This window comes from Physella acuta, unplaced genomic scaffold, assembly GCF_028476545.2.
Source record: "Physella acuta isolate Inbredline_101_S28 unplaced genomic scaffold, ASM2847654v3 ptg001439l, whole genome shotgun sequence".
NCBI lineage: Eukaryota > Metazoa > Mollusca > Gastropoda > Physidae > Physella > Physella acuta.
Genome location: NW_026732954.1, coordinates 88,531 through 114,591, shown reverse-complemented (window position 1 = coordinate 114,591; position 26,061 = coordinate 88,531). Strand labels below are relative to the sequence as shown.

At 36.8% G+C, this 26,061-nt stretch overlaps 3 protein-coding genes across 3 annotated transcripts; 1 reads left to right on the top strand and 2 right to left on the bottom strand.

The window, feature by feature from the left end:
• Positions 1-129: 129 nt before the first annotated feature.
• Positions 130-11,039, top strand: LOC131927762 (neuronal acetylcholine receptor subunit alpha-5; the record flags this gene model as incomplete). The annotated part of the gene is given in 7 exon segments (XM_059283561.1): positions 130-174; positions 3,585-3,694; positions 5,124-5,297; positions 5,674-5,827; positions 6,709-6,925; positions 8,567-8,760; positions 9,843-11,039. Coding segments are annotated over 7 exon segments (1,941 nt in total), but the record flags the coding sequence as incomplete, so codon positions are not given.
• A 1,950-nt stretch (positions 11,040-12,989) lies between these two features.
• Positions 12,990-18,729, bottom strand: LOC131927756 (GDP-fucose protein O-fucosyltransferase 2-like). The gene is made up of 9 exons (XM_059283550.1): positions 18,578-18,729; positions 16,700-16,953; positions 16,486-16,601; positions 16,161-16,297; positions 15,666-15,732; positions 14,818-14,943; positions 13,934-14,114; positions 13,540-13,669; positions 12,990-13,146 (listed from the first exon to the last, which is right to left on the bottom strand). The coding sequence occupies exons 1-9, from the start codon at positions 18,727-18,729 to the stop codon at positions 12,990-12,992; spliced, it is 1,320 nt and encodes a 439-aa protein (XP_059139533.1).
• Positions 18,730-20,932: 2,203 nt separating this feature from the next.
• Positions 20,933-23,882, bottom strand: LOC131927759 (uncharacterized). Its single transcript, XM_059283554.1, has 3 exons — positions 23,624-23,882; positions 23,308-23,395; positions 20,933-21,685 (listed from the first exon to the last, which is right to left on the bottom strand). The coding sequence occupies exons 2-3, from the start codon at positions 23,378-23,380 to the stop codon at positions 20,937-20,939; spliced, it is 822 nt and encodes a 273-aa protein (XP_059139537.1). The 5' UTR covers positions 23,381-23,395; positions 23,624-23,882; the 3' UTR covers positions 20,933-20,936.
• Positions 23,883-26,061: the final 2,179 nt, after the last annotated feature.

Below are 26,061 nucleotides of genomic sequence, written 5' to 3'. Positions count from 1 at the left end.
CCGACCCCTGCCCTAGAACTATAGATTTTCAAACATCTTGGCGTCTTTTTTTTTTAACCGCACTCAACAAAGATTACAGTAATTTTTATAGCCACACTAACGTTGACAATATTGTTTTTTTCTTCTCAGAATGAAAGACAGCAGGTGTTGACCACAAACGTTTTCATAGACCAGGTAAGTGGGGTAATTTTTGGGGTAACGTTTGGGGTAACGTTTTGGGTAATGTGGTGTAAAGTTTGGTGTAACACAGGGTAAAATTTAAGTAACTGGGGGTAATACGGGTTAACATTTGGGTAATATGGGGTAATATCTGGGTTAACATTTGGGTAACATGGGTTAATACAGGTTAACATTTGGGTAACATGGGGTAATACGGGGTAACATTTGGGTAACATGGGTTAATACGGGTTAACATTTGGGTAACATGGGTTAATACGGGGTAACATTTGGGTAACATGGGTTAATACGGGTTAACATTTGGGTAACATGGGGTAATACGGGTTAACATTTGGGTAACATGGGTTAATACGGGTTAACATTTGGGTAACATGGGGTAATACGGGTTAACATTTGGGTCACATGGGGTAGTATTGATCATTGAGCAACACAGTGGAACATTTGGGGTAATACCAGTAAACTTTGGGGTAAGCCTGGGCTACAAGGAGTAACACTAATGATGACACGGGCTAACGTTTCAATAACATTGAGGTCAGGACACTTGGATAACATTTGGTGACTGTGACTTGACACGGTAACTGTCGCTAGCGTTACACGTGGTGGTCACGTACATAAGGTAGACACGAATGTTTTCGGGGGAAAAAAAACAGGGGTGTCACGTGATCGGGTGAAGAAAAAACATTGTTTTCACAGTAATTTTTTTCCGAATTTTCGTTATGGTGTCACCCTCTAAATGGTGTCACTGGTTTAGACCGCACCAACCCCCCCCCCCACCTCCCAGAGTTCCTTCCAAGCATCTCCAGTTTACCCACCCCCCCCCCCCCCCCCGAACGAAATGGAATTTTTATAGAAAATATATACTTTAAACAGTGTCCGCCCCGAAATTTTTTTACCGCCCCCCCCGAACGAAATTAAATTTATATAATTTATATAGAAAATATATACTTTTAACAGTGTCCGCTCCAACCCCCCCCCCCCCCCGGGAAATTTTAGTCCACCCCCCCCCCCACCCCGAAAACTTCAAGTGCCCCCCTCCCCTGAGAAAAAAGTCTGGAAGAAACACTGTCACCTCCGCCTTGTTACACCACTGTGGTGCGAGCGGGGGGTAGGGGATATAGACGAGGAACATTTGTTCAGTAATCGATTCGGTGTTGATGTCGTGAACTTTAGTACCGGAAGTCGGAGATTGGCTGTAAAACGTGTTTTCTTTTGTTGTTGGGAGACAGAACGATGCCAATGTTAAAAATATTGTCTAGGCCTACGTGATGAGTTGCATGTCTGTAGCTGTGATTAAAAACAAGAAAAGTATCTTGTTTTTTTTAAAACATGCTTTTACTTGTGGCAAAATGTTCTGTTGTCTGTTGTCAAATCTCAGTAGGCCTACTCAACTCTAACGTAATCGGCGATGTTTTGTTTTTCAGTTGAGTGCGTTTAAATTTTTTAGTATAATTTGACATTAAATCTATCTTTTGACATTAACCTCAAGGGCTCATCCATGAATGAGGTCACGTTTTTATTGACGATCATTACCCCTCCACTCCTTTTCTCCGTCACACATCGTCACAAAAAACCAGACCCCCCCCCACCTCTAAAATGACGTCACACCTCGGTCTACAACCCCCCCCCCCCTCCCCTCAAAATTGCAGTTAAATTTGTCTTAAAACATCGATAGTTTTTCTAAAATCTTGTCTGAACTCTGTCAACATAGAGTATTTTAACCAGTTCCTATTACAATTTATTAAAACAGTTTTCTAAAACGCGAAATAACGGCTAAAACTCGTTTTCTAACATTGCTTTTTTATAATGCAAAAGTGTGACGTCACACCATCTGAACCCTCCGACCCCTCATCACCAGTAGCGTAGCGAGGGGGGGGGGGGCGGGGAAGGACATATGTCCCCGGGCGCCGACCTTAGGGGGCGCCAAAATGGGTTGGAAAAATAAATAGAAAGGTTGAGGGGGGTGCAAATCGAAACTTTGAGGGGGGGGGGGGGTGCAAATGGAAATCTCGAGGGGGGTGCAAATCGAAAAGTTTGTCCCCGGGCGCCGGGAAGGGTCGCTACGCCTCTGGTCATCACACACTTTCACAAAATTACGGACCCCCTCCCCCCTACGAATGTGACGTCATTTATGGACGACCACAAAGCTTGCTATTTTTAATAACAAAAGGGGAGATAATGAGTTGGTAGAGTAAACTCAATCGTTCAGGCGAGTCGATATTCACAAATGATGCTGGCATAGAAACATTTGTAATACATTTTGAAAACCATACTATAAGTGCTAGCTATCTACTAAATTAATTGTCAAAGAAGTTTATCTATATTTTATTATCATTATTATTGTTAGAATGAAACGCTTGTTCTTATAACCACTTGATAATGTTAAATTTTAGTTCAATAATATCGTCTATAATCCCTTTTTCTCTCTTCAATGCTATCTAGGTGGTTGTCCACATTTTTAAAGTACTGAACATCACTAGCCCAGGGGTCGGCAACCATTTGAAACAGAAGAGCCAAAAGTTACAATTTACCAAAGTTCCCAGTTTTAAAAGAGCCACTAAGATTTTATATCAATATTATGTTATTGGATTACGATTATATATATATATATATATATATATATATATATATATATATATATATATATATATATATATTTAAAATAAATAGCTTTAAATATAAAATAATATTTATTTATATAAAAACATACACATGTTTCGCAGAAAAAATATTACAGTATTTTATCTAGATCTGCTAGAATAATAAAATCAGTAATCACGTTCTATAACTTTAATTGTTGAATACTATTTACAATAGTTTGGCCATGCATGCCTTTTGAAAATTTGTTTAAACCTGGCTCGTAAGTTGTTTTCAGTTTCAAGCACGCCTCTAGATTTTTATTAGTTAGTTAGTTGGCTTCTATACTTTATATTGTATTCATGTAAGAAAACGCTTCCTTGCATGAATATGTTGACCCGAAGACCGTCAGCACTCCAAATGCCAACTTGTTCGCCTCAATGTTGCATCCTGGAAGACTATTCCATCCGTCACTAATAGTGCCTCAATTCGCGACATTTCTTTTAGTTGTCCAGTTGTGCAGCCAAACCTGCGTGTTTCTGTGGACCTCCAAAGCTTCTAACTTGCTATTGAGTTCCGTAAACTTATTACCACTACATTACTTATTACCACTGCCGATGACAGTAACTTCTATCGTCAACACTGACAAAATCCGATCGCAAATTATGAGTCGGTTGTGTGTCTTGACCTCCGCTGAACCACTGAGACTGATTCTCCGAACCTCTGTGGTTCGATCGAACTGCTGTCATCACTTTTTAACGATATTAAAAAGTGTTACAACCGATGCACAAATATCTCACACAGAAGTCTAATTATTTTATTGTGTGTCTCAGACCTGGACTGACCCGGCACTGTCCTGGGACCCAGTGGAGTACAAAAATGTCAGGTCACTCAGGATTCCAGCTGACCAGATCTGGAAGCCTGACACGTTCATATATAACAAGTAAGTTTTTTGTCAGGGGGTGGGGGGTGGGGGACACGTTCATATACAACAAGTAAGTTTTGTGTCAGGGGGTGGGGACATGTTTATATACAACAAGTAAGTTTTTATATAATAAGTAAGTTATATAATAAGTAAGTTTTGTGTGTGGGGAGTGGGGGCACTTTAATAAACAAGTTTTGTTGGGGGGGGGGGGGGGGAGCACTTTTATATATAATGAGTAAGTTATGTGGTGGGGTACTTTTATATATAATGAGTAAGTTGGGTAGGGGGGATCGCTTTTATATATAATGAATAAGTTTGGTAGGGGGGGTACTTTTATATATAATTAGTGAGTTTTGTGGGGGGGGGGGGGGCACTTTTGTAAACAACAAGTAAGTTTACCAGTGTGTATTTGTATTGTTATTTACAAATACTTTGATATTTTAGAAAACTTTATTGGTAAGCTTAGGCGGAGCTAGGTTTGTGTTGGCAATACTGGCTGTATGAGTTTTTGAGTAATTTATATGTGAAAGTAATTCAATAATCATGATCGTTCCAATGGATAACTCTAACAATAGTGTTAAAAAATAATAATGAATGTCAGTTTTGTCACAGTGAGTATTTTAAAATCTCTGCTTTAATTCTGTTAGGATTAGGATAAGCACTGGGCAAGGTTCAAGGTTACAACTAAGACTAGTTACGTACATTCAACATTTAGTATGACATCCAATACATTTAACATGACATTCATTACATTACATTTAATGTAACATCCAATATATTTAACAACTGACATCCAAATTATTTAACCATGACATCCAAAATATTTAACCATGATAATATATTAAAGCATGACAATATATTTAAGCATGACAAAAAAAAATGAAATAATACCAGGAATTTGTCAATATTGTCCCCTCTCACCCCCCCCCTCCCCCCATTAAACATAGACCTAATGCGTTCATTCACTCACTCCTGCCGAAGTAGTGCCAGTTTGGCTTTTGTGGCTTCTCTGCCCATACTCTACGACTCGCTTGTGATGGGCTAGGGACTATAACTGAATCAAATAGGCACCAAATGACTTTAAGAGTAACACCATTACCTGTTTTAATACACAAGAGTTCACTATGTATAAGACTTGTCAGATGAATGCAGCAAAAAATGTTTGTGTCCCTCTTCAGGGTAGGTCATTAGTATTCAAGAATAGAGGGTCAAGATTAGAAATTAGATGTCATAACATTGACATAAAGAAACCTGTTTAATTGTTTATTGAAGTTTATCATTATGATTAATGAAACATGTGCAGTTTTTTAGTTGTTATCTTAATTATTAAAATTTTGTTTGCAATAAATCAAATTAATCACATTGGCAATCCAAAACCATTATATAATAAAAAAAATGTACTTTTTTTACAAGCTGTGACAATGATAATCTCCCCTCTCTATTTCAGTGCAGACAATGGATCCACTGGATTTATCCATGGAGCTTACATCCAAATCCGTCACACTGGAGAAGTAAACTGGCCTGTCCCAGTTAGACTAAGGAGCTCTTGTGTTGTGAAAATCACTTATTTTCCATTTGATTACCAGTTTTGTATGGTTAGATTTGGGTCTTGGATCTACAGGTAACTATAGCAACTCATTCATACTTTACAAAATTTCCTGTTGCTAAAATAAAAAGTTTTTATAATGAACTATTGCTGTTTTTCACATATTGGACCTTCTTTACAAAAAAGGATGCTGGGTTGCTAATTGCCATTTAAATGTGTAATATTCCTTTTTCTAACCTTATGGTCCATGGGGCAAGTGAAGTAGAATTCACATGTTTCTATAAACACAACATATACTATTTAATCCTATCCCAAACCCTAACCCCAGTCCTATACCTAACACCCTTAATTAACTGCTATCACAATACAACGAACTAACACTCCACGTTTTTTAGAAGAGCTCACTGATATGATTGGTCATTCAAACAACCAATCAATTCTGTATTTGCAGTCACAAGCTGGTTGATTACAGTGTGCGTAAAGATGTTGTCAATGTTGATCTATCAACCTATATCAAAAACAGTGAGTGGGACCTCTTGTCCATGAAGTTAGAAAAGAGTGTAGCGAACAGGTCTAGGGGACTTGGTCTACATCCACACATAACAGTAAGGTGGACATAGCTTAACCCTTTACTGGCTATTGTCAATACTATTTATTGTATCCCAAACCCTATATGATACATTGATCCTTCTTTAACATATTTTATATATATATATATATATATATATATATATATATATATATATATATATATATATATATATATATATATGCATTAACCTTACTTTGACATTTTATATTAGGTCTTTTTTACACTTAATTTATTAACCCTTTATTGATGTGATATATTAACACCTTCAGTAACTTGCATTAATACTTTACTGATGTATGAAATATTCACTCTACAATGACATGATACATCAGAGGCGTAGCGACCCTCCCTGGCGCCCGGGACAAACTTTCAATTTGGTGCCCCTCGGGAACAACCTTGCAATGCAATTTGCACCCCACCTCAAACTTTCCATTTGCACCCCCCCCCCCTCTGATATATTTTTTATATTTATAATGCAAAACTGCAGCTAAATGAGATTTTAATTTGTTTTTCAAACCCATTTTGGCTCCCCCTAAGGTCGGCGCTCAGGTACATATGTACGCCCTGCCCCCCCCCCCTCCCCCTCACTACGCCTCTGTGATACATTAACCCTTCACTGAATCATGAAAGATTAACCCTTTACTCACCGAATCACCCTCTCAACAAGGGGAGGTGGGGGGGGGGGGGGTATTCTTAAAACCATTCTTATAATTGCCCACACACTGGAAGTTTCAAATGCCACCTCTAAGCAAATGTCTGAAAGAAACCCTGACTTTGAAAAATAAGACAACACCTTTCGATTATCTTTTTTTATTCACTATGTCGATCAAATGTGCATGGATTAAAAATTAGTGTTTCTAATTAAAACAACCATTAATTTCTTCGTTTCAACAGGCCATTCTCTACCTAAAGCGCAACACCTTTTACTATCTCTTCAACATCATCGTGCCCTGTGTAATGCTATCCATGTTGACCCTCATGACCTTTTGGCTGTCTCCGACCTCTGGAGAGAAGGTCACACTGGGTCTCTCTGTCTTCCTGGCTTTCTCCATGTTCATGTTGCTGATAGCTGAGGAGGTCCCTGCATCTTCTGATGCTGTCCCTTTGATTGGTAGGTCGCAAATGTTTCAGTCCCTTTGATTGGTGGGTTGTAAAAATCTCCGTCCATTTGATTGGTAGGTTGCAAATTTTTCAGTCCCTTTGATTGGTAGGTCGCAAATGTTTCAGTCCCTTTGATTGGTAGGTCACAAATGTTTCAGTCCCTTTGATTGGTAGGTCGCAAATGTTTCAGTCCCTTTGATTGGTAGGTCGCAAATGTTTCAGTCCCTTTGATTGGTAGGTCGCAAATGTTTCAGTCCCTTTGATTGGTAGGTCGCAAACTTTTCAGTCCCTTTGATTGGTAGGTCACAAATGTTTCAGTCCCTTTGATTGGTAGGTGGCAAATGTTTCAGTCCCTTTGATTGGTATGTCGCTAATGTTTCAGTCTCTTTGATTGGTAGGTCACAAATGTTTCAGTCCCTTTGATTTGGTAGGTCGGAAATGTTTCAGTCTCTTTGATTGGTAGGTCACAAATGTTTCAGTCCCTTTAATTGGTAGGTTGCAAATGTTTCAGTCCCTTTGATTGGTAGGTCGCAAATGTTTCAGTCCCTTTGATTGGTAGGTTGCAAATGTTTCAGTCCCTTTGATTGGTAGGTCGCAAATGTTTCACTCCCTTTGATTTGGTAGGTCACTAATGTTTCAGTCCTTTTGATTGGTATGTCGCTAATGTTTCAGTCCCTTTGATTGGTAGGTCACTAATGTTTCAGTCCCTTTGATTGGTAGGTTGCAAATGTTTCAGTCCCTTTGATTGGTAGGTCGCAAATGTTTCAGTCCCTTTGATTGGTAGGTCACAAATGTTTCAGTCCCTTTGATTGGTAGGTCACAAATGTTTCAGTCCCTTTGATTGGTAGGTCGCAAATGTTTCAGTCCCTTTGTTTGGTAGGTCACTAATGTTTCAGTCCCTTTAATTGGTAGGTCACTAATGTTTCAGTCCCTTTGATTGGTAGGTTGCAAATGTTTCAGTCTCTTTGATTGGTAGGTCGCAAATGTTTCAGTCCATTTGATTGGTAGGTTATAAATATCTCACTCCATTTGATTGGTAGGTTGCAAGTGTTAGTGTGCTTTTGATTGGAAGGTTGTAAATGTAACTGTTCCTTTTAATTAAACTATAGGCCTAACTGTTTATCCATTTAATTGATTACATGTAAATGTTTATATAAACTTAATAAGTGATCTGCAAATGGTAATAATGCTTTGCCTTTAATTAATAAGTTACAAATGTCTCATTTAATTGGTAGCAAAAAATAAATAATTTATGACAGAAACGAAATTTCATTTGGATTGTCCTCTGATCTTTTTAATTAAATTTCAAGAGTACAGCAATCAATTATTACTATAATTTGCTTTTTGATTCTACAGAAGCTTAATGTGTGAAGGGAAGTTGGTGAGGGGGAGGGGTGGGGGGGGGGGGGGGCTTTTTAAGCTTAGAAAACACATAGATTGTTATTTCAATTATACTAATCAGCCACGGTCAAATAGTAAACCTAGAACTGAAGAATTAGAGAAGAAATTTTTCTCAGTGATCAGATTTTTTTTTACATGTCTCCCCATATCCACCACCACATCTGTGTTAAATCTTGTTTCCTGTTGTATCACCACATTTTGTCCTCCACACCCTTGCTAAAAAAAAACATCTTACTTCTCCCAACCACAGGCATCTACCTCTGTGTTGTCATGACGATGACCTCACTCTCTGTGATCTGTGCCGTGCTGGTCACCAACCTACACAACAGGGGGTCAAAGCTGAGACCTGCCCCCAGGTGGCTAGCCAGCTTGTGCATCAAGTACCTGGCCCTTCCTTTCAGAGTCAGCCAGGACATTCAGCTTCTTGCCACAACAATTTATCTGGTACATTCATCTTTTATCATTGTATCTAGTTCAAAGGTCAGATGCCTTTTAAGTAAATGGCTGTCTCAAAATTCCTTTGCTAAACAATATTTAGGGACCCTCACAATAAGAATTCTGATATTTTTTTTTCAAACAACAAGTTACAACACAAGTAGGCCTAATGTTATCTGTGATTTTTAGTATATGAAGTTTTTAAGATAGGTCTTAAAAATCTAATCCAACTGAGGCTACAAGTTTGAAGTTACTATTCATTTTTTATTTATTTATTAATATTAATGCACCCATTTTGGTAATTGGTTTCAAAGATTATCTACATTATTTGAAATAGACCCACCCCTTAGAACTGACGATATTTGGCACTTTTAGAAAGAGAGAACTCTCTTGCTCAAAATTGATATTTGGTCCTTTTAAAATAAATAGAAAAGAAAAGCATAAAAATCCATACATGGTTGCTGAAATAGAAAATTTCTGGAAAATTGGATGCTTTAAGTCTAAGGTAAAATGGTTTCAGCGTATTACAATAAATAAATAAAGCTTTGAGACTAAAATTATCCTAAATTACCCTAAGGTGTAAAACCATTCTTTTCATGTTTATTATATGTAGGCCTATATTATTTTCCCCACTGTTTTTTAGAGTCATATTCACTCAAAGAACTGCCAACTCCAGTACTAGGCTAAAAGAACTTTTGTAGTTGTATAGAAAGAGTTATTATTGGCTATAAAATTAAAGTCTCATGTATATCAAATCAAATTAAAGAGTTAATCACTACTTCTCCAGTTAGACTTAAACTGAAGTACTGATCTTGATGCTGAAATTTTTTAGTTCCTCTTTCAAACAATCATATACATTAAATATTCTAATTTCTATAACTGTTAACACAATAAAGTTTAATCAAGAGTTATGTACCTTTAGCACTAAGTCTTTAATTTTAAAGTAATGATCCTAATAAATAGTTACAACTATTTACTATACTTACATGGGTTTCATTATACTGGAATCTTCACAAAACTTTCATTTTTTTGTATGTAATACTTTAAATTATTTATTAAAACTTGATGTCAAATTTGTTGTCTTTTTTCAGTCGGACTATTGTAAATACTTCATCCTACACGACAGTAGGTGCACAGTAAGTGGCAGCAGTGAGGGTGATGAGGACACCAGCACACCCCATCAACCAAACGACTCTGTACGTTATCCTGCGTATCATCAAAGCACAACCAGAAACTTGCGTCCGTACTCATACACACAGAATCTCCGAGACTCACGTCTGCTGTACCACAACAGACGGGGTGTGTTACACGAGTCAACCCCGGAGGAGGATGAAAACATTGAGGTCAACGACCCCCAGTCTAGTTCACCTCTGCTAAAGAAGGTGCCAAATTCACCGGCCCCTAGACTGTACACACAATCCAGCCCACAAGATCCCAGCTCCATGCTGACCTTCTGCAGCGGAGACTGCGATCAACAGGAAACGGCTTTAGATGCGTACAGTCTAGGGTCATCCACTGCCAACGACCTTTTACTTACAGACATGTCGCAGAATAAATCCTTCACCTCTGATCTTCAGACGCCATCCTCTCAGTCTTCATTACATGCAGACAGCTTTTTCAAAACAATGAGCGACCACAGCATGCCCCAGCATGCAGCTCACTTCAACCAATCAACAGACAGTTGTGAGACAGACGAAGAGGATGTCTGGGTTTTACGAGAAGACTTTATTCCAGACCAGGAACACACAACGCAGACAGCGTGCAAATGTCAACACAAAGACGACCCACTGGAAAAGATCATCAATCAGTCCCCTAAAACAAACCTAAACCCCATTCTTTCTTCCAGGAACACCAGCCCTGCTCGTCACCCACGCAAAAGACAATACGCCTACGAACAAAAGCGGGAAGATACACATAAAGAAAACCCCCGTATTGTTTTAAAAAGAGCTCGGATAATGATCGCCGAGTGGTGTACCATAGCTAAAGTTGTGGATAGGTGTTTGTTTCTGTTGTCTTTTGTAGCCACTGTCCTTGCATACGTCTTCCTCCTCATTGTGATCCCAGCAGAGTATGATATTAAACGAGAAAATGTGACATTCGCCAACTCTATAAACACAGGGCAGTACAGGTGGAATTAAAACTTGTTGGATGTATATTTTATCTCTCATTCTAAGTCTAGTTATAAAAATCTCTTTTTGCCAAACATGTAAAGTTTGTTTTTAAAATCATTTTTACTACTGTCAATGTTAAGAATTTTATTGAGAAAAATTAAAATACAATGATGTAAACAAGAAGTTTTATAAAGAGTCGGTTCTTCTTCTTGGTTCTTAATTCTAATATCGAAAAGAAATTCCTCCAATATGCTAAAGGATTTGCTAATATGTTTTAAGTTGTCTAAACTATATGGTCATGAGCACTAATTTTTATAAGTTTTTATTTTTAAAATATTTTTTCATAATGGGGGGAGGGGGAGATGTTTGTCTGCAGATACTTAATAAAATGGTAAATTAGATGTAGCAAAACAATTGACACTAATGACAAGGATAAAAATCTTCAATAAAAAACTGTCTTGTCTCATATCTTTACAAGCACAAACGAATATACTTTCTATTCAATGCAATTTTTAAAAATTTAACTGGAAGAATTATTTTTTTTTGTCTTTCTCTAATTGTTTTAAAAAACTCACACAAAAAACAAATTAGTTTATTAATTCTTTAATCATGTGGTTCAATCTAAAAATAAAATAACTCTGGCCCTTTCACAATTCAAGTATAAACTAAAGGGAAATAATTTTTGTTCGCTTTTTAAAATATGATAATTTTTGGAATCAGTTAATTCACGCCAATTATGTAATTTGCCCTAATGTCACTTATCATGGAATATTGAGAAATTTGAAATTATTTTTTTACAATCTTACAAAATTGGATTTTCCAATTATCAGTTTTAGTTTACACAAAAAAAATAAATCCCAAAAATACAATGATAATTGAATTTATTGAGTTTTTTCTATTAAGAATTTCTGCAAAAAAAAATACATACATGTTATACATGCTATCAAGTTTCGATGAAGCTTTATAATTAAATTTTTTAAAACTCACCTTAGTTAACTCCCTTGGTCAAGGCAAAATCTATCAGACTTTGGTCAAACAACAAAATAGATTTCTTGGTAATTTCTTACAAAAAAAAATATTTTTTGTTTCAAATCAGCAGATGATAAAGAAAAGTAAACAAAGACATAGTAATTGGTGCAATAGAAATTCAGGATAACAAACGTTTAGCGATCATCCACATAAAGTATAATACAATGTGGAGTGGGTCATTTGTTCAACACTTTAATATACTGTGCTATGTGGTGTTGGTGATGACCAAGAGCCTTGTTACATCTTGATGTTACAACATGTAAATAAACATCCAGATGTTACAAAATGTAAACAGACATCCTGATGTTACAAAATGTAAATAGGCATCCTGATGAGAGATAGGTTTACACATCCTGATGTTACAAAATATAAATAAACATCCCGATGTTACAAAATGTAAACAAACATCCTGATGTTACAAAATGTAAACAGACATCCTGATGAGAGAAGGTTTACACATCACAAAATGTACACGAACATCCTAATGTCACAAAATGGACACATCCTTTCACTACTAAACATCTAGTAGAACAGTTTTGGATATACAGAAGATAGGTTACAAATATAATACTTTATTCCAGTTTTAAAGTCAATCTTCATTTAAAAAAATAAAGTACATATTAATAATGTTATCATAATAAATGTTATAATGTTATGTTATATTGTTATCATAGCTGTAGAGTCTCAAATATATAAAGTAAGGACAACAGGAATATGCTCCTAATTTAATTGCACTTGCTTGTAACATCACAACAGTAAAGAAACAATGACATGAACAGATACAGCAATTACATAAACCTACACATTGTTTAAAAATGTAACTGTTTGCTAACATTATAAAATTTCTGTACAAATTAAGACATTGGTACAGTAAACGGGAAAAACTAAATTAAATTCTCAAAGAGATTCTAAAGTTTTTATATGGGGGTCATGGGTAGTGAAACTTTCATTTGGATGGGGAAGGGACGGGATTGTTTTAGGTACTGAATTATTTGGATGGGGTTGGGGGGGGGGGGGTTGAATCATTTATTTGGATGGGAAAAGGGTAGAGGTTATGAGTATTAAATTATTGATGGGAAAGGGGTGATAGGGGGAGGGTCAAGGGTATTGAATCATCCATTTAGATGGCTGTTCACAAACTTTGTCATTCTCGTGACAGAGACGATTGAACGTTGTCTCTGGTTTGAAGCCCAGAATTTCTCTTTCGTCCTGAATTCTAAATGAAAATGTCGACTCTTTTGTTCCAATAAAATATCTGCAAGGACACAGATGTTATTTATTATGTAACAAACTTGATATACCTCACAACAGAAAATGATAATATAACAAACGGTGTTAAAGTCCCCCATTACAAATGGGCCTAGTTGGATATCAATCCATTTCTCATTTAGCTAGCTGTATGTATTTAAGAAAGGCACACTTTGATAATCTCACTGTCTGGCTCTAAAAATAAATGAAATCTCATTGTGGTGCTTTTATAAATAGAAAGAAAATATATTTTCTTCACTGGATAATATACATGGGGATAGCTTTAGTACTAATTAATTAGATCACTTTACTCATTACATTATGGGATAAAGAAAGTCCTAAGCTCCCCCTACTAGGAGAAAAACCAGACTAGTTAAGAGGATTTGAACCCTCAGGTTACCTAGCATGGGCACAAATCCACTGGTCAACAATGGCTGCTCCCCCATCTTTGTACTTCAACCTGTTCTCCATAGAAGGCTGGTAACGATACACTTGGTAATCTTTTAAGTAACCTTTCAGCTCGTTATACTCTATTTAAAAAATATACAGAATAAAAGGCACTACATTAAACCTTATCAAAGCTATTGCAGGTTATTTTAATTCTATTCAAGTTTAACAAAAAAGAAGAAGCTATCTTTTCAAAACAAATTTAAATCTAAGTGAGCTACAAAGGAAGATTCAAATCATTATCACTTCATTTTATCAGAATTAACAAGAGAGGTATTGAAGAATTGAATGAGGTGTGTGTGTGTGTGTGGGGGGTGTGTGGGTATTAAAAAAGCCAAAAAGTTCACCTTGTACAGGTGCGTCTGTGGCTATAAAGACTTTGCTCAGAGCCAGATCGTTCAACAGCTTTATGATCTGCGTGGCTGCGTGTTTTAGTGAGGGGACATCCTTCTCTCGTACCAGGACAAAGTCAGCTCTACGCAGGTGAACTGCCAGATATGGACCACCAATTGCATCACCGTGTTTTCTCTGTTGGGAAATGTGTTCAGAACAATGATTACTAAAATTGTAGATTATCTTCAGCATACATTTTTTTTTAAATACGAGTTTTTTCTCAATATTTATTTATTTTGAAAGTTTAAAATTAACTTTACATAAAACTGAGGATTAACTTAAATGAGCTCTAAAGCAATCAGTAAACAATATATTCCATTTAGGTTCAGAACATCAATATTTATTCTTTATTCAATTCATTATTCTTTATTCAATTCATCATGTCAAAAAATAAAGACTTAAAAATAAAATACTGCTATTTAATTTAAATTATCTAATATATGTGTATTATTTCAGCAGTCCCACTGTTTCAGATCTCACCATCAAAAGAGTAACTATTTGTTTGTGTGGAAATGTTTTCCTAGAAAAACTTTTTAAAAAAGCCAAATGCAGTCTGATTTTAATATCTAACAACGATGTAATTCATATGGCAATAATATAGTCCTAATTACAGTAATGACATAATTTACCGAACAATGATATAATTCACTGAGCAATGATAAAATTCACATAGAAATTATATCATTCTGATTCAAGCACTCAGCAATCATATAATATGTTAAAGCACTTAAAATTTTGTACAAGTACTAATGTAATAAGAAAGGCTATACAATGCACTGTTAAAAAAAGGAATTTTACTTCACAAAAAAGACTAGATCAAACAACAATAAATTTTCACCTTCATGTCCATCCAGTTTTCTTCCAGCCTGGTCAGATCCTGCTCATCTGTTGAGTTAAGATAATCCATCCTAAACACATCACCAATATCCCTCAAGTGCTTTGAGAACCTCATGCTTCGTCTCACCTTTTATTTAGGAAAAAAACACATTTTGACTTACTAAAGCAGATTTGTAAAAATTATAATGTAAATTGTTATTAAACATTTGATACCATCACAAGATGATGACAGCTACACGCTGTTGATGATAATATGCTCACGGTTATCGTTTTAAAGTTATGGCATACCTATGTGCTTTATAAAAATTTAAATAATACCAATTAAAATAAATACAGCTTAATTTAGAGCAGGGGTCTCCAAACTTTTCAGTCCGAGGGCCGCATTAACTATCAAATTTCAGTTCGGGGGCCAGTTTCTTCCAGGCATGTCTTTAATTTTTCTGGGCAAAGTTCCTCAGCCATCACCAACAAACGATTTTTCCTTAGACAAAAAGATCTCCGCGGGCCGGATGAGAGGACTTCACGGGCCGCATTCGGCCCGCGGGCCGTAGTTTGGAGACCCCTGATTTAGAGTATACAAAGTTTACTGTGCAACTCCTTAACTTTCCACAAAAATTTACTCAAATTATTATCAATATGAACTCTTAGTTATTTCACATTAATTTTATTCAGAATAAACACAGTTAAAGAACTACATAGAGAAAAACAGAATACTGACTTAAATAAATTATATTGTTCAAACACATTTGGCAGTTCTTGGCCCTTTATTGGTTATTTGGTCAGAAGCCAATTGTTTTCTTTCTAAAACAGCAGAACAATCTAAATGGTTAAATGTTTAGCTAATACTACCTGCCAAAAGAGGGCATCCCCATATCTGTCATGTAAAACAGTCTCTGCTCTATCAATCATCACAGATCTGAAAATAAAACATTCGAGTTGGAAGTTAGTTTGTAAAAATAAAATTGTTTTACCTATCATTAAAAAAAAACTTTAACTCTGACAAGTTGGCATTTATTATTGTACTTAGGGAAACAACCCGTTTCAAAGTAGAACAGTTATAAATTAAAATAAATTAAGGAAATAGCATGGTCGGACAGGAGTCGCTAACTCCAAAAAGTATTGAGTTCTGACACATGGGCAGAGGAGGCAATGAAAATTTTTAAAAATCTGTACACAAGTTTACACAATTTATTTTATAATACAAAAGTACCATTTAAATCTTAAGTAACTAAACATATACAAAATTATAAAATTAAGAAATATCACATTAAAATTTTCAGTAGCATTTACCAACTACTTTAAAAAGAAGAATTTTAGTTTCATTTAGCAATTGTAAGTACCAACCTCCCTGTGGTGTTGTATAAGAGAAAAGGCTTGAGGTAAGTGGCATGGCCCATAACAGAGACACATTCTAATGTGCGGGCTGCCACTTTCTCGTCATAACCAAAGAACCATCCATGCCACAGCTTGCTTGCTTCATCCTGACAAAATCGCACAAGTTTAAGAAGCGAAAAAATAAAATATGTATTATACATAATTTAACTTACTATAACATTATACTATACAAATTTTATTCAATATATTATATTACTAATAACGTGTGTGTCTTTCAAGATTTAAATACATAATACATTAAAGGTAGATAACTATCACTTCCAATTCTACTTACTAAAAAATAAGGGTTGTTGATACAAGGTCTTTTATCCATCTTTTCTTCCCATGTCTCCCAGCCTTCTTTATAGTGTTGAAGATAGTAAAGCTCATCAATTATTGGTTCTTTGCTGACTGATACACAACGATAAAAAAAACATAATAATATTAAGTATGCATTTTTTTTAAAATGCTTTTTAATCAAAAGGTTTACAACACGAAGATGAACAAACTTTTTAAAAATTCATCAAATTCCATCACAGGCACAAATCTTCTTAAACTTGCTATGTCAAAGAAAGTTGACCAAGGCATTTTTTCCTGTGAGCCGATATCCCGTGATTTCCAATGGTAAATATGACTCCATGGTGGCAAGACCAGAATCCATGGAGAAACCTCGTTGAGAGCTTTCACAAGCACAGCCACTCTCATGTACACATCTCTGCGCAGATTAAATCCCTCACCAGGATTAACCTCATATAAGAGATATCTGAAACATGCAGTAAAATATAAACTTAAAATTTGTCTTTTTGATTTATATGAAAAATGTGAGATTTTTGGAGACTTAAGGGGATATGCGCGGAAAAAAATCACAAAATTTCTTGTTTTTTGTCATGATGGGTTTCTTGCACTTTTGGATACTTTGTCCATTTTTGTATATAGAAAATAATAACTTTAAAGAAAAAAAAATATTTTATGTGTTTGAATTACGATTTTTATGACCCTATTAATAAAAAATTATCAATTTTTCCCAATCTTACAAGCTCTCTATGAAAAGTTTTATATCCGTCATTATATTGTATTTGACATCATTGGAAAGCTGGATTCCTCGTGTATTTAATAAACTTAATTTCCTACATCTCGGAAACACCCAAAGCTTACAATCGGCTTTGCAGTTTACGCAGATATGGTACTTTCCTGACCTAGTTTTCGTTACTTTTTGCGGTTTTTCTCAGTTCGCAGGTATTTAACACTAAAAAGCCTACTACTTTTTTATTTATTAAACAATACCAACCATATTTTCAGTAAACGTTCTTGATGCAAAAATACAACTTTTGTCACGAGGGAATTGTGATTGCTTTCATAGAAAAAAAGTATTCGGTAATTAATATGCACATTTTGAAGCTTTTGAATACTAATAAGGGTACGATATTTTAGACCTTGTAAAATTCTTACTAGTAATTATTTCAAAAAGTTGTCGTGACAAAAGTTTTAATATATACTGAAATATAAGCAGTTTAAATTTGATTGCTATAGATGCATAAATAAAAAAGCCTTAGCATTTTTAAAAGTACCGAAAAATTCAAAATGGCGGAGGTTTTTTGGTTTCCATGACAACCAAAATTGTTTTCGACCTTTTTTTTTTGCTGTTCAATACTTACTTTTATATGCCAAATATGATTAAAGTATTCAAAAGGCTTTAGATCTTAAACTGTAAAAAATAGAAAAAAACATAGCATATCCCCTTAACAGCTGCAAAGCCAATTGAGATGAACAATGAAATTTTATCCTTAAGTTCTTTTCTTTCTGATTGCTAATTATCATTGTTCATTGTACTTATCATATTGGGCCTACCTCATATAACAACTGATATGACATGGTGCTGTAGCAAAGTGGTAGCGCACACAATCACTAACCTACCTAAAAGTCTTAAGTTTGCCTGTAAATGCAGCTTTGCATATTGCAGACCACACTAACTATCCCTTATTTAAGTTCTAATAGAATTATCAATAATTATTTCATTTAAAACTATCTAATGAATTCTAATATTCCTTCTTTGTTATTTTTATAATTTTATTTTACTCTAAGTCTCTAGTTTGCCAATCCCTGTCTGAGCCCTATCACAACCTTTACTAGTAATACTAGTTACAACATTGTAAAATAGACATACATAAGCAAACAAAACATAATGTCATGATTATGATAATATATTATATATATATATTATATAAAATCATAAATGAATGATGTAATAATGGGAGTATGACATACTGCCACTGGCAGCAAAACAAAAAATAACTGGATATGACATTGTATAGTAAAATATACTCTACTTAATTATTTATTAAATATTGTTAGATTCTAGGATCTTCTAATAGACTAGATCTAATCACCTTGGTGATTTGGCTGAATCAACAACAAGCTTTAAGTTTTTATCGCTGCTAAAGCTGGAATCATAATCTTCGCCACTGCTGACATGGGCATTAAGAAGATAAAACAATTGATTGAAAACAAGTAGCGTTAAATAAATTGTCTTTAGGTCCATGATGCATGTTTTAGAAAATAGTGTGCATGTTATAAATATTTCAGCACAATGTAAACTTTATACACAGTACAGTTAGATAAGTAGATCTACTTAATGACTTATTAAGTACATTAAGTAAAAGTTTTGGTTGGTATTGTCAACAAAACGAGCCGGTGAGACTTGCCAGATAAAAATACTTACAAATTGCTAAACAGTGAGATCAAGATTTTCTATATAATCCTGGTCGCCTTGTCCGTTGTCCCTCCCTTTTTATTTCTTGTGGGTATTAGAATCTATACATTAGTTTAGCTCCATACATTGGGAAACTGTAGCAATTCACGAATCTAGTCAAAGTGCGTATTCGGTCATGATGAAAATTGATCTTCGAAAATAGTTATCATTGGATTTTAAAATGATCGACAATGGTGACGTTGTGGGGAAAGGAGGGTGGGGGAGGTAAAACGTGTGACGACACACTATTGCAAGTTTGTTTTGTCATATTTAATTTTCATTATATGTAATTTTCATTTTATATAAAAACTTCTTATAAATGTTTTCACAGTTGTTTTTATTTTCTACTATTTTTTGTAATTTTTTTTAAAAATAAAGTCGACACCACCTACGATTAAAAATATCTGCTTTAAATTAAAACCTCACCAATAGCTTGCAATCTCTAAAAGAAAATACAAATATCTGCCCCTTCACAGTCCGTAGACGAATCTCATGCTAGAAACCATGCAGCAGTGATCAACTCTCCTCAGTTGTGGGCTGCTGTTTGTGCAGTATTTCTTTCAGACTTTTTTCTTCAATGTTTTAATTAAATTGTAATGACTAATCTAATGTATAATAAAAATAAAATTCTTACGCAGTCCTGATTATGTGTCTGGCAAGTTTGAATTAACGAAATATCTGCATTACTTGCAGAGTTTCTTCCAGACATCTTCGCCCCACCCCCACCCCCGAAAAAAGTCTACCGCCACTCAGGGGCGTAGCGAGGGGGGGGGGGCGGGGGGTGCGGACCGCACCGGGTGACACCATTTAGGGGGGTGACACCAAGGCAAAAAATAGCAAAATATATAGAGAAAAACTCGAGGGGGAGTGCAAATCGAAAGTTTGAGGGTGGGGGTGCAAATCGAAAACTCGAGGGGGGGGGGGTGCAAATCGAAAGTTTGAGGGGGGGGGGTGCAAATCGAAAATTTGAAAGTTTGTCCCTGTGAAGGGTCTCTATGCCTCTGGGGGGGGGGGGGGTGACACCATTAAGTGCCGCACCGGGTGACACCCGACCTCGCTACGCCACTGCCGCCACTCCACCCGAACGAAATGAAATTTATATAGAAAATATACACTTTTAACCGTGTCCGCCGTCCGCCCCCGAAGAAGGTCTACCCCCCACCCACCCCCCCCCCCCCCCCCAAAAAAAAAATTTCAAGTGCCCCCCCCCCCCCCTGAGAAAAAAGCCTGGAAGAAACACTGATTACTTGTGGGTTTCAAGTGAGGTTCAAGATTTTCCACAAAGCCACAAACAAATAAACAAAAAAACCAATAAAACAGTCATATGAATTAAATAAAAAGCTTACAAACGACTTTTTTATTTTTTTCTCACAACCAAAATAAACGTCAAAAATAGTGGGGAACAAATCTAAACAAACCTAACATTATCATCTTGTATACCTGTTTACCAATGGCATGTCAATTCATTTAATCCTGATACTTGTTGTTTATTATAGACAACATACCTTAATATCAGATTAGACAGTTTATTGTCGTTTCCTTAACTTTAGTCTGCCACATAATAACAATCATATTAAAAAATTTATATGTAGGACAGTCAAATTAGGCCGGTCGGGGTTTAGGGGTCGTCCATAAATGACGTCACACTCGTAGGGGGGAGGGGAGGTTCCGTAACTTTGTGACGGTGTATGATGGTGCGACGTCGCACTTTTGCATTATAAAAAAGCAATGTTAGAAAACGAATTTTAGATATTATTTCGCGTTTTAGAAAACTTTTAATAAATTGTAATAGGAATTAATTAAAATACTCTATTTCGACAGGATTCAGACAAGATTTTAGAAAAATATTTATGTTTAAAAAAATGCAACTGCAATTTTGAGGGGGGGGGGGGGTTATGCGTAGTGTGACGTCATTTTAAGGGGGGGGGGGGCTGGCTTTCTGTGACGACGTGTGACGAAGGGGAGGGGGGAGGTAAAAATCGTCAAAAAAGCGTGACTTAGTTCAGTTCTGGTAAATGATATTTTTGGATGTTCCACTCCCAGGTATTGGGCGTGAAAGATTCCGATCTTAGAACAGTTTCAATGGCACCAGCATCCTCAGGATCGATCTCAAACCACCGCAGACACTCATCCAGCCTGACGATCCAAGCGTTGATTTCTTGGCACCGCCTCTCGGCACTTGTCATTCTCAGCGCGTCAATGACGTCATTTCCGGTAATAGCTTTAGCAGAACCTGGTAAGGACCCGTACCCGTCAAAAAGTTTGCGGAGAAGTAGAGGGTAATGCGAGGCGTAGAACTGAATGGCTTTTAGTTGATCTCCCTTGAATGCGAATGGTTTGAGTTCTTTCCCTTTTAAGATGAGGGTAAATAAATCTCCGTTTTGCTGGACAGGAGTTGGCGCATGCGTCGTTGGTCGTCTAAGAAATGGTTCACCGAGACTGTTTAACGGAAATGTGAGTGATTTTGATGTAGGCACAAGCGTACTGCTGCGTGCGTCTTTGTTTAAATTCAAAACAGACAAAAAGACATCGGTGATTCGTTTTTTAGCCTCGTTTTGTTTGGAATCTATTTTTGGAAGCTTCCATTTAAATTTGTTCAAGGCTTCCGCTCTAAGAACTGCTTGCTGCCGGGATAGTCTGGGCACAGGGTGGATCCGGGGCGTGGTTCCGGTGGTCACTGCTACAGGCTTAGGCTGGGCTGAAAAAGTTTTTAATTTCTCCGCCAAACCAGGGTTCAACGCAGCCTCTGAGAAAATAAAAAAAAATAAAAAATTCACTGTTGTATATTGAAAATTAAATCTTTGGTCAAATTAAAGTAATACGCATGTTGAATACAAGGAGTCAAAACTAAAATCTATTACTAACAGGTCAAAAGTTTAATATTTTAGAAATAATATTTAGAAATTCATCATCGATTTTAACAAGGTTGACTAATTATGAAGATCACTGGATAAGGATGCTTTAGTGAAGACAGGAGAGCGGATGTGACGTAATATTGAAACGACCTGTGGTATGGGTGAGCTCAAGATGAACGGGGTGGGACAGGGAGGTGCAGACAGTCTACTAAAAATAGCTTGACTATGTTTAGAAGAGACCCAGCTCCATGTAAAACCATAACGTCAAAATGCTCGATGAAAAGTTTTATATTAAACTGTCTGAATAAGGGCAATGGAAGGGGTGGGGGGGGGGGGGGGGCGTTGGGATGTCAAAATAACTAAACATCGGTTTGCCCCCACTTTACCCCACCTAGTGATGGTATTATTTATAGATGTGTTTATAGATGTGTTAATGATGTTTATTTTATGTTTCAATAAGGGATGGTTATATGAGTTAATTTTTACCTAAGTGCGACATTTTGGATAGGCTTCCCAGGTCGATGTTACATGTGATAATTAGACTGGGGCGGGTGATTAGAACCCCCACTATGTAGGCAAACACATGACCCACGCTGTAGTCAGACATAGGACTCCCGCTATGTACGCACAGTACCCCCACTATGTAGACAGAGGACCCCCACTAGGCAGACACAGGACCCCCACTATGTATCCATCCACTGGACCCCACTATGTAGGCAGACACAGGACCCCCACTATGTATCCATCCACAGGACCCCACTATGTAGACAGACACAGGACCCCCACTATGTATCCATCCACAGGACCCCACTATGTAGGCAGACACAGGACCCCCACTATGTATCCATCCACTGGACCCCACTATGTAGGCAGACACAGGACCCCCACTATGTATCCATCCACAGGACCCCCACTATGTAGGCAGACACAGGACCCCACTATGTAGACAGACACAGGACCCACACTATGTATCCATCCACAGGACCCCACTATGTAGACAGACACAGGACCCCCACTATGTATCCATCCACAGGACCCCACTATGTAGGCAGACACAGGACCCCACTATGTAGGCAGACACAGGACCCCACTATGTAGGCAGACACAGGACCCCCACTATGTAGACAGACACAGGACCCCCACTATGTAGGCAGACACAGGACCCCACTATGTAGGCAGACACAGGACCCCCACTATGTAGGCAGACACAGGACCCCACTATGTAGGCAGACACAGGACCCCCACTATGTAGGCAGACACAGGACCCCCACTATGTAGGCAGACACAGGACCCCCACTATGTAGGCAGAGGACCCCCACTATTTAGGCAGACACAGGACCCCCCCCCCGTAGGCAGACACAGGACCCCCCTGTAGGCAGACACAGGACCCCCACTATTTAGGCAGACACATGACCCCCCCCCCCCCCTTGTAGACAAACACAACTTTGGTTTATGGGGAAAAACCCAGACATTGCAGTTAAGCCCAAAATCTAGAATTTTAAAAATCTTTTACCGAGTTTGAATATTCTGGAAGCTGATAGTTTTCTCCGTTTCTCACCGTTCCATTCTCTCCTTCTCTGTGACATGACGGTCAGAAAAACCTAAACAGTTAAAACACAAAACACGAAACGAAATTGTAATAGCTTAAAAGTTACATTATTCCGAATACTATATCTAGTCATTTTGGATGGAATTCAATACACCTGTACAAATGAAATAATTTTTGATAAATCGTTTTCAATAAAAAAAAGTTTCAAAATTTAAAATTAAAAAAAAAATAATATTAGTCAGGTCTTAAGGGTTTTAAATACCATTTATGTTAAACTTACTCAGAGAAAAAGAAAGATGATCTTGTCGAGTATTTTAAGGCACACAACTTTTATAATTTATTCTGGAATATCTGTCGAAGTTCCAATACTTGTCACATGATCAGTTCTCTGCCACCATTTCTCGGTGTTTGTGTGTCTGTAGGTCGGTGGGTGTGTTAATATGTATGTAGACTGAAGAGACAGATCACAATACCGCGGCGACAAAGCTGATCAGTTGATTCAATCAGATTGCGGGTGTGTTTATGTATGTGTCTGTATGTGTCTGTATGTAGCCTGAAAAAGATAGACCATAACCCCGACAAAGCTGATCAGTTGATTCAATCAGATCCAGACACGGTCGACTGCATTAGAACAAAACGCTGGAATTTGTCTTTGTGGCAGGCGGGGACGTATTATGTCCCTTTAAAGGGAGCTTCACAGCTGATAAGAAATCTAATGCGCGTAAGGGAACATTATTTTATTATTATACTTCTCTCTTTGTCCTGAGATATACAATTCATGCTGCATTTAGTTTTAAAAAAAAACATTAAAATATGTTCATGATGTCCTTCCCAATCGACCAACTTAAACTAGAAATTTGGCAGTGGCGTCAAGAGGTCGTGTGTCACCGATGGGGTAACCCACATCGCCCCCCCCCCCCCCCAACTACGACAAGGACAAAATATATAATCAGCAAAAATTACAGGTAAATAAGTATCTTCCTCAACCTGGGTAGTTTCAACCGGTGTTTAGTGATATAGGCCTATATAGCTGTACAAATTAAACTGGAAAAAAGAAAACTACTATATTTCGTTTTGTTGTCACCCCTTAAATGGTGTCATTCGCTTGAATGATGTTACCCGGTACGAACCGCCCCAACTCGCCCCTGCCTTGTGACGCCATTTTGTAAATGATTTTAAGCAAGTTATTACTGAAGCAAATGATTTCAATCTTATGTGAAGGCTACTTAATAGTTAATTCGTAGTTAAGACACAGCGACAAAATCAATTGTATATAAGCCATAAGCACAGCTTGAAGGCATTCTGTATTTGTTTAGAGATTACATTCAACCTCGCAGTATGTGATTGTGTGTTGCCTCCCCTAGCAGATGGTATTTACCTCCCCTGAATGAAGATTATAGTCATGAGCTGAAAAATGTCATTGTGTTGATTTTTACGAAGGTGTCTACGAAGTCTCAGATAAACCAATAAGTTGAACAAGCTACGGCTAAGGGCCCCCATTTTCCTGCACCTCAACCTCGTCTCAGAAGGATTGTTACAAGAAGAAAACGTTACCCGATAATTGATTGAGAAATTAGGAATAAAAAAAGCAAATGAAACCTACGTATTGGAATTATTTAAAAACGGCTTTGCTTTCTCCAATTTTTCTGGTCACAGTTTAACACACATTTTATACTTTACAATCTCAGATATACACTTTACACTTTAGCGTCTTTACAAAAAAACTTCAACAACTTCTACACCCTTTGTCTTTACTTAAAAATTGACTTCTGTGCGCCAATTATTCGCAAAGAGACGACAAGGATATATGTGTAGGCCAATACCAACAAAGATTTTAGTAATTGTAAAAGTAAAGTTCCCTTTTCAAGCCTTGGCATATGAAGAGATAGTGTGGTCAGCACTTTGCCAAGCCGCCTTTACTTTCCCTAACGTGAGTTAGGTACCCATCAGAATTGGATGGACTCAGGGACGGTCTACTGACTTGAACCCAGATTCGAACTCGAGACTTACGGGTTAGCAGTCCAGCTATCTACCGCTAGACCACTCCGTTTAGTAATTGAGAATGGCATTTATAGTCGAATTTAGATTTTAGGGTAGACAACTGCGTTTTCTTAATTTTAAATAAATAGTTTTAGTTACCTCCCTTGAAATGATCAGACTATATTTTTTTCTGTTCAATACAAAAACTTTAGTCGTGTATGAAATAGAGAAATAATGTTTGAAGTACTTTGTTTTCGAAAAATATTCTTCACTCAGTCGATCATATATAGTACGCTGCCTTTATAACACAACATTAGAGGCGTTGGCAGTAGGGGTGCTGCGGGAGCGGCGACCCCCTGAGATGATATTTAGAAAAAAGGCACTCGTATTCAGCTGAAACTCCAGCTAGCATAAAAAGAAGAATGGGTCTATATGTAGATAATAAATTTAAGTTGAGGCTATTTTAAAAATTCTCAAAACCTGGCTTCGTCCTAATACAACAGTAAAGTTTTCACCATTATTCACATATTCATCATCCCACCCCGCTTAGAGGGTGTTACATTGACCACAGTTATTATTCCAACAGTCATTGAGCTCAGACAGTGCAACTTTCACATTTATTTGATCCTGTCACTTTCAAAATTGTTAGATATTTAAACCCCAATAAAAGAAACACCCTATTTGGCACACAAGTAAAAAAGATGATGAATAAAGGAAACAACATCGGTGATATTATTA